This window comes from Lytechinus pictus, unplaced genomic scaffold (genome assembly GCF_037042905.1).
Source record: "Lytechinus pictus isolate F3 Inbred unplaced genomic scaffold, Lp3.0 scaffold_289, whole genome shotgun sequence".
Taxonomy (NCBI): Eukaryota; Metazoa; Echinodermata; class Echinoidea; order Temnopleuroida; family Toxopneustidae; genus Lytechinus; species Lytechinus pictus.
In genome coordinates, this window is record NW_026974408.1 from 17,501 (window position 1) to 26,833 (window position 9,333).

General features: G+C 37.9%; 1 protein-coding gene across 1 annotated transcript in view; it reads left to right on the plus strand.

The window, feature by feature from the left end:
* The window catches only part of LOC135159593 (nuclear pore complex protein Nup160-like), a 24,717-nt gene extending 15,680 nt beyond the window's left edge, over positions 1 to 9,037 (plus strand). Inside the window, exons 10-17 of the mRNA XM_064115597.1 lie at positions 363 to 431; positions 2,250 to 2,459; positions 3,584 to 3,649; positions 4,844 to 4,949; positions 5,464 to 5,629; positions 6,278 to 6,414; positions 6,917 to 7,083; positions 8,918 to 9,037. Coding sequence (XP_063971667.1) covers positions 363 to 431; positions 2,250 to 2,459; positions 3,584 to 3,649; positions 4,844 to 4,949; positions 5,464 to 5,629; positions 6,278 to 6,414; positions 6,917 to 7,083; positions 8,918 to 9,037 — 1,041 coding nt within the window. The remainder of the gene's footprint in view (positions 1 to 362; positions 432 to 2,249; positions 2,460 to 3,583; positions 3,650 to 4,843; positions 4,950 to 5,463; positions 5,630 to 6,277; positions 6,415 to 6,916; positions 7,084 to 8,917) is intronic.
* The last annotated feature ends 296 nt before the right edge of the window (positions 9,038 to 9,333 follow it).

Here is a 9,333-nt window from a genome sequence, read left to right on the forward strand (position 1 = left end):
GGAAATACTGAAGCTGTCGACATGCACTCATCGGAGTAAAATTGCATCACTGACTAGAACTGTAGAGCGAAACAATATGTAATAAAACCAAAAGAGACCATGGATGCTAAACGGTGAGCTGTGATTGGCTATGTACCAGCTGTAAATTGAAGTTTCCCTTTTTTTTCAGGATCCAGCGTAATTGCCCAATTTGAATTTATTGAAAGGCTTCTGGCCCTCTCTCTGCCAAGTTGACCATTGGCACAGTGTCATGATTGTGATATCAAGTGGTGTTTCTGATATATTCTCTCTCCTTCTCTCCCTATCTCTCATCTCTCTCCATCTCTCTCTTCCTCTCTCTGCCATCTCCCATATGATATCAGGAAGCCTATTTGGATCACATCTTTAAGCCTGGAAGGTTTTCGGTTCAAACCATTCTCAAAGCTCTTCATGTAAGTACCATACGCCCATTGTACAACACTTCAAACATATGAGGTCAGCCACTATGACCGATTTGACTTAAAGGACAAGTCCACCCAACAAGAAGTTGATTTGAATAAAAAGAGAAAAATCCAACAAGTATAACACTGTCGGATGTAAAATAAGAAAGTTATGACATTTTTAAGTTTTGCTTAATTTCGCATAACAATTATATGCACATCCTGTTGGGTATGCAAATGAGGAGACTGATGATGTCATCCACTCACTATTTCTTTTGAATTTTATTATATAAAGTAGGGAATATCCTATTTTTCTCCTCATTGTCAAGTGCAACAATGATTAATTCCTCTTTGAACAATGGGAATGAGCATCGTGTAATACTATATGATTCAGTCAAGTTGGTCCTTATTGTCAAATCTTTAAAAAATAAAATATTGTATAATTCAAACAATAAAAAAAAGAAGAAATAGTGAGGGACATCATCGACTGTCTCATTTGAGTTGTGCATATCCCTGTTTTGTGAAAAATAAGCAAAACTTTAAAATGTCATAACTTTCTTATTTTACATCCAATTTTGATGAAATTTTCAGCATTTTGCTAGTTTGATTTTTCTCTATTTATTCAAAACAAAATTTTTGTGAGGTGGACTTGACCTTTAAACGATGGTCCGAATTCACAAAGGTGGTTTTTAATACCATCGGTTGAGTCCATGGTTTATGCAGATTTCCTGTATGAATTACGCTTATATACCGCGTATATTAAAAATGTCCAATGCTGATGCGCGCTTTTGTCATAGTGCGCGAAATTGACGCCTGTTGCCATGGTTAATTACTGAAGAGTGGACTCATTAATTCAGAACAGTGGACTCATGAATAAAATAGCGTGGATAATCAGGCAACAGGCGTCAATTTGGCGCACTGTGACAAAAGCGCGCATCAGCATTGGACATTTCTTAAATATACGCAGTAAGTAAGGGTAATTTATACAGGACATCTACATAAACCATGGGTTCAACCGATGGTATTAAAAACCACCTTTGTAAATTCGGTCCAAAATGTTTCATATATGATTGATTTTATAAAACAGGTTCAAGGATGTAGCCTATAGTGAGTGCGTATGCAAGTCACATGTTCATGCTTTAATTCTATGCAACCTCCGAGCTGTGAATTTTTCGGGCAGCATGTTGGGTGCATCATTTTCCCCATAACGTGCAAAAATTGAGATGCCATCTGAAATACGCATTCTTTCAATGGAGAAAGGCATGCTGCCGGCGCTTACTTAGGCGCGCATACTTGAGTCATCTGTGATGTTATGCTAGAAAGAATGTGTGACCTCTACATCTGTACGATTCTTGAAAATCTGGAGGGATACAAACAACCTTTCCACTACAAATTCATACTGCCAAATCATTTTATAAAACAAACAATGCACAATTAAAAATGTGTGAGATTTTAGTGGCAATGCAGGCATCTCGGGTCTTCGCAATAACATGCAAATATCCCTGAGTGCGCTGCATGGCCATAACACACTCATAAATGTGCGTTATTTGCATAATATACCACCTTGGCTAGATAGATTTTGCTTATTTTAACAATTCTTTCCACATTTTCAAGGATGCACTTAGGAAAAGGCTAGATGTTTTTCACAGTGTTCATGATATCACTTAAGGCAATTATTATTATTATTATTATTATTAAAACAAAAAATAGCAAATATGCCTGTTCGCGCAGTGCTATCACATACAGTTTGAATTAAAGGAGAGACGCTCTATTCACCTCATGCAAAAGCTATTTGTAGTAATGTTGTTAAATCTCTTTTGACGTCTACAGACATACAGCCGTTCAACTGGCTCAGATCTCGGAAGTCTGATGGATGTTGATCTACCCGACCCTTTGGTTCTGCGTCAGGATGCGTCCATCGTCGTGGAAACAGAGATACAACAGAGGGTTGGCGGAGGGGAAGTATCCCAGGGGGAGTACAGGCAACTGGTGGAACAGAGCATGAGCAAGTTTCTAGCATGTTGCGTGGAATATCATCAAGTAAGTGGCTGTTCTATGCATGAAAATTATTCCTACACTTAGATTTAAAAAAATTCTGCTTCATATGGAAACATCACTGAATATACACAGTTCTTGATCAAGATGCAAATGAAAACTAAATGTGCTCCAAAATATCTGTCCTAAAGCATTTAAACAATTCTGGTTGATAATTGAAAAAAAAACATTGAAAGTATGGAAGAATTAGTATTTTAACCCTAAACAGGCCGGGGGGGGGGGTTGAATCAACCCCCCCCCCCTCAACATTTTCTGCGATCATTCCGGCGCACAATTTTTTTTACCGCGCCACTCGCAGAGTTAATACTTTTAAGACCAAATTTACGACGCCCGGGTACGCGGTTACGAAATTACGCAACATTTCGTAAGTGCATGTCAGACCAAAAATTGTTCCAAAACGTGATTTTGTGTACAAAGTCAATGCAAATTGAGTTTTCTCATCTTATTCATAAAGATATGATTATTTTTACTTTAAACAGCTGAAATCAATTGATTTTAGCATAATTATGCTTCAAAAAGGTTGTGCAATAAATCTGGTGAAAAAAACAAAGAAAAACAAAAGGTTGAAAAACACAGAAATACATAAGAAATTCATAAAACAATAAAATATGTAAGAAATTGATTTCCAAACCAAAGTTTTTTTAATTACGATTGTTAAGAATGCTACAAAGAATATTTTTTACCAAAATTAGCATTCTAGGAGCTTTATTTAGTGAATTAGAGCAAAAAGTATGATTTATGCATAAATTAGCATAATTAATTCATATGAAATAAAATCTCATTATTTAGGAAAATTTTACCATACAGCCTTGTAGATTACATCGCACACTACCAGCGTGCAAATTTTTGCGGCGCTCGCGCGATCGGCGGCCGAGATCTCAGGGGGGGGGGGTTGAATCAACCCCCCCCCCTCCCCCGGCCAAAGAACAGCCAAAAAAGCCCGGCCTAGTTAGGGTTAAGTTCAAAATGATGAATTGTCCAAAAATCAGGTTTTATATATTAATTTCAGTGCTTTTAATAATTATGCCCTAATCTTTTCTTTTTGTTCTTGCTTTCTTCTCTTTTCAACTCATCTCCCTTTCTCTGTCACTCACTCTCTCTCTATCTAGGTTGCCAACAAGCCTTTAGGGTTTTTCTTGGATTGTAACACACACATGCCATGCCTTATCAAAAGAGTAAGTCCAATCTTGCAGTCACTACATTATTGTGTTAAGGGCTGTATTATTCTATTCATCTACTGTACTCATAATTCATAAACATCTATCTATAATTCTGTTACCCCCACTGCACCAATGCTATGTCCTTATAGTTCATGCTGCGTCAAATGGCCATGGTGCAGTTGGAACTGCTAAAGAGCGTACTGAGAGCGTAGCAAGAAATGTTATTGACGTGATAATAGTCTGCATGTTCTTCGTAAACCCATCTGAACGATGCATAGTAATTATGCAGAAAGGACCTACTAACAGCTCCATCAACGTAGCATAGAAGTAGCAGACACAGAAAGAATATCGCAAAACTATACTGCCAATACACGGCCGCTACGCGGCACCACACACATTTAGCCGGCGCTACGTCCAAATAGACAAAGGTTCAACAAGTCTCGCAATCTGCTGGATGTAGTCAGAATATAGCGGGAACCGTTTCGACGCAGTATGGAACGCTTCTGCGTGCGACATAAACTTGGTGGGAACACCAATCACGCAACGTGAACTTCACAAGGACTTGGCGCGGATGTCACATGCACTTGACGATTTCATGCTTTACTAGAAAATCAAACGAATTTGGCGCTGCATAGAGAACGAAGTTGACTCAGTCGGTGAAGCGTCTGCCAGTCGCACCAAAGATCGTGGGTTCGAGTCCACCCCGGGCGAATGACTGAAGCCAGTGCGTTGTGTGTAAACGTCTCTCCCCTGTTTCATAGATGCAGGCTATGTTACAGTGGAAAACACTCCTTTACTCTGATAGGACGTTAAATGAAGGCCCAGTGTAGAGGAGAATCACCACCTTTGCACGTTAAGAACCCACTGCACTATTCATATAAGAGTAGGGGGAAACCCCAGTGTAGTGGTCCACCTGCATTCCCCCAATCAGTTATATCGAGAGGAGAGACCTGCGAGTCACAGTTCTGTGTGCGCGCCCTTGTAGGCGACCCAGATTGGCTGGCTCCAATGCGCCTTTGAATGTATTTGACAGATATATGGCGCTTTACAAATGCTGTGCATCATCATCATCCTAGGTTTTCTTCTGAATTTCAACAACGAAGTGAGAACATCATCTGGTGTAAAGGGAGCTTTAGTCTAATAAAATAATTCTTATTTATCTACTTTGTTTGTAATTCTTATTCTCTCTCATCCTCTGTCTCCTCTCAGAATCTGATATCAGTTCTTCAGCCGGTAGGTCTGGTAGAGGACATCCACATGGGGGTCAAGAGAGTGTTCAGTTTGGAGGATCTAGGATTAGAGCTGTCTGATCAAGGTAATTCAGTGATGATGATAGTGGTGGTGATGATGATGGTGATGGTGATGATGGTGGTGGTGATGACGATGGTGATGATGGTGATGTAAGTTTTGGTGATAGTTAGTGATTTTACACAGTTGCGGTAAAGACCATGATAATGATGGTAGTGGTCAAGATGATGATCGTGTTGATGATCATCATAAAATGATGATGATGTTGGTGTCAATGATAATGATGTTGATGAAGATAACGATGATGGTGATGATGACGATGATGGAGGTGATGATGATGATTGTGATGATGATGATGACAATGATGATGATGATGATGATGTTGATGTTGATGACAATGAGGATGATGATGATGTTGGTGTAGATGACAATGATGATGTTGATGATAATGATGTTGTTGATGAGGATGATGATGATTGTGATGATGATGATGATGATAATTCTTTTCAGCCTTCCTCTCCTGACTTCTCACTTAGAGTGCCTCTTTAAAATCCCTTTTAATATATTTTATTTCCAATTAGACCCCACCATCATCCAGGACATCCAATCACTCCAGGAATGCATCAATCTTCTCTCATCTTCTTCCGTTGCCATGGAAATGCAAGGATTCGCAGACTCTCTCTTGCAGCTCCAGCCTCCGATGGATATTGCCCAGAAACTCGCCAGCAACATCATCATATCAAATGTGTAAGCGTGGATATAATTTGAAGTCATTATTTTTTTTCTTTTTGTTCAGAATTTATCTCATTGAGAAAAGAAGGGGATTCTATATAACAATAAATAATGTCATATTTATTTAGCGTAGCCACTTCAGTTTCGAAAAACTTTTTCCCAGCGGGCCCTGTTTAGCGTGATGGCAAAAGCATTTTCTGGTTTTGCCTTGTATTGCTATAAATGGCAGTGGCCTAGTTAACATGAAAGGAATTCACCCAGAATTGATAGGAAGGAGTTCATGCTGTGGTGTACGTAAGTAAATTTGAACTGTTAAACATGATTTCACATACTCAAAATTTGTGTAGAGATTATTCCACAGTATAAAGTCTTGATGAAAAGGTTTGATTTGAGTGCAAGAAAAGTTATATTTAGTAGGATTATGGACTGAACATTTCAGACAAGGTTCTAAATTATTTGAATGTATCTCGTCCCCCAAATCAAGTAGTATTCACACAAGCGCTTACTAGAATTATGGACTAAACACTTCAGTCAAGGTTTTAAATTGTGTTTATGTATCTAGTCCACATAATCAATTTATAAGGGAACATGTTACACAAGCTCTTAGTAGAATTATATATTAAACATTTCAGACAAGGATTTAAATATTTTGTGTGTATCTAGTCCCCAGAATCAGGTTATAAGGGAGCAGGTTTCACAGGCTCTTAGTAGGATTATGGACCCAACAGGAGTTTTCAGAACAGTTCTTCACCTTGTTGACGTCGCAGGAGGTGAACCTGAAAATCTTCTCGCTGAATTGAGTAAGTAGAAGAAAAAAGGGAGAATGAAATAGAGAAGTGGAGTTTGGGAGAGAGAGGGAGAGAGACTGATATACAAAGTTACAAACACACACACAGAAAGAGAGAGGTGAAGAGAGAGTGATAGAGAAAGAGAGTGAGAGAAGAGATAAAGAGAGAGATATGAAGATTGAAGAGAGAGAGAGCAAGAGAAAGTGCTTGAGAGATTGGAACAAGGGGGGGGGGGGATTTATCAAAATTGAAAAGTCTATGGAAAGGTATATATATTTATAACTGAGGAAATAATTGCTAACTCATATCAACCAAATAATTATCCTTGATGAAAATGTGCAGCAAGCATCCATTGAAGCGTAAAAAGATTATAACAATTTAGAAGAAATATTTTGCAGTCAACAGTGTTTTTACATTTTATCAAATGAGGTATTTTTGCTTTGACAATAGGATACACTATTTTTAATATGTGGGATATAACTTATTTTCATTTTTGTTGTTGTTGAATTTTTAGGTCATCTTGGCCAAGGCATTGCCCATAGTCCCATACACCATACTCTGAGTAGTGACCTCTCTGTAGTCTGCGTGGCTGCCGGCTTCGCAAGGTTCTCCCAACTCAGGCTAGAATTCATGCAGTTTCTTCTGGTCCTTGAGTGTATGATCTTGAGACTAGAATCACAGGTGAGTTACATTGCACATTCTCCTCTCCCTGGGTAAGTTGAGATAGGTTCACATTATGTTGCCAAATGATAAAGATTAATTCATAGTTTTCTTCTGGTCCTTGAGTAATTGATCTTGAAACTAGAATAAGAAGTGAGCAAAAGTGCACATTCTCCACTCCCTGAGTAAGTTAAAATATGTTCATACTGTGCTGCAAGATGCAGTTTCTTGTTCTTGAGTGTCTGACCTTGTGACTAGAATCACAGGTGAGTTACAATGAGCATTTTCCACTCCCTGGGTAAGTTGAGATAGGTTCACATTATGTTGCCAAATGATAAAGAATAAATCATACTTCTGGTCCTTGAGTACTTGATCTTGAAACTAGAATAAGAAGTGAGCAAAAGTGCACATTCCCCACTCCCTGAGTAAGTTAAAATATGTTCATACTGTGCTGCAAGATGCAGTTTCTTGTTCTTGTGTGTCTGGCCTTGTGACTAGAATCACAGGTGAGTTACAGTGCACATTCTCCTCTCCCAGGGTAAGTTGAGATAGGTTCACATTATGTTGCCAAATGATAAAGATTAATTCATACTTCTGGACCTTGAGTACTTGATCTTGAAACTAGAATAAGAAGTGAGCAAAAGTGCACATTCCCCACTCCCTGAATAAGATAAAATATGTTCATTCTGTGCTGCAAGATTCTTCCAACTAGAATTCATGCAGTTTCTTTTTCTTGAGTGTCTGATCTTTATACTAGAATCACAGGTAAGTTACAATGATCATTCTCCACTCCCTGAGTAAGGTAAAATAGTTAGGTTTATATGATGTAGTTGCTAAACTTAAAGGTCAAGTCCACCTCAGGAAAATGTTGACTTAAATCAATAGAGAAAAATCAGACAATCACAATGCTGAAAATTTCAACAAAATCGGATGTAAAATAAGAAAGTTATGACATTTCAAAGTTTTGCTTAATTTTAACAAAATAGTTATATGAACGAGCCAGTTACATCCAAATGAGAGAGTCGATGAATTCACTCACTCACTATTTCTTTTGTTTTTTATTGTTTGAATTATACAATATTTCAATTTCTACGAATTTGATGATTAGGACCTCCTTGCCTGAAGCACAAAATGTTAAAATAATGGAATTCCATGTGTTCAGGGAAGAATGAAACTTCATTTCACATGACAATGACGAGTAAATCAAAATATTTCATTTTTCATATAATAAAATACAAAAGAAATAGTGAGTGAGTGATGTCATCAGTTCCCTCATTTGCATACCGACCGAGATGTGCATATAACTGTTTTGTGAAATGAAGCAAAACTTTAAAATGTAATAACTTTCTTATTTTACATCCGATTTTGATGAAATTTTCAGTGTTATGCTTGTTAAATTTTTCTCTTTTCATTCAAATCAAGTTTTTGTTGGGGTGGACTTGTCCTTTAAAGACTTATTTGCACTTTTCTTCTGGTACACACATTGTTATGAATAGGCACAATTGAATTGTGCCAATGCTGGAACCAAAAATTGTGTAATTGTCATAGCAGCATTAAAGATTAATTTAGAGTTTGATGATTGTTTGTAGTTATGCCCCCTGTGGATGCACTTGAAATTTAGCAATCTGTAAAATTTAGTTGAAGGTAAGACTGCATTTATTCACGATTCTAACCCCATCTTAGCTACCATGATCAGCTGAATGCATTAAGAAGTTAACCTAAGATACGATACCAATATTATATACCTGACCATTCTTACCCCATCTCGGGTACCATGGTCTGCTGAAAGCATTAAGAAGTTAACCCGAGATACGATACCAATCTTATTTACCTTACCATTCTTACCCCATCTCAGCTACCATGGTCTGCTGAATGCATTAAGAAGTTAACCCGAGATACGATACCAATCTTATTTACCTTACCATTCTTACCCCATCTCAGCTACCATGGTCAGCTGAATGCATTAAGAAGTTAACCCGAGATACGATACCAATCTTATTTACCTTACCATTCTTAGCCCATCTCAGCAACCATGGTCTGCTGAATGCATTAAGAAGTTAACCCGAGATACGATACCAATCTTATTTACCTTACCATTCTTACCCCATCTCAGCTACCATGGTCTGCTGAATGTATTAAGAAGTTAACCTGTGATGTAATACCAGAAACATGCACCATCCTCCAAGCCTACCACTCTCTAGTCTGGGTGTCATCTTGTGTGTCAAGTCCAGTACAAACAAAGACTGTGTAAGTTTCTTACGTAATAACAAT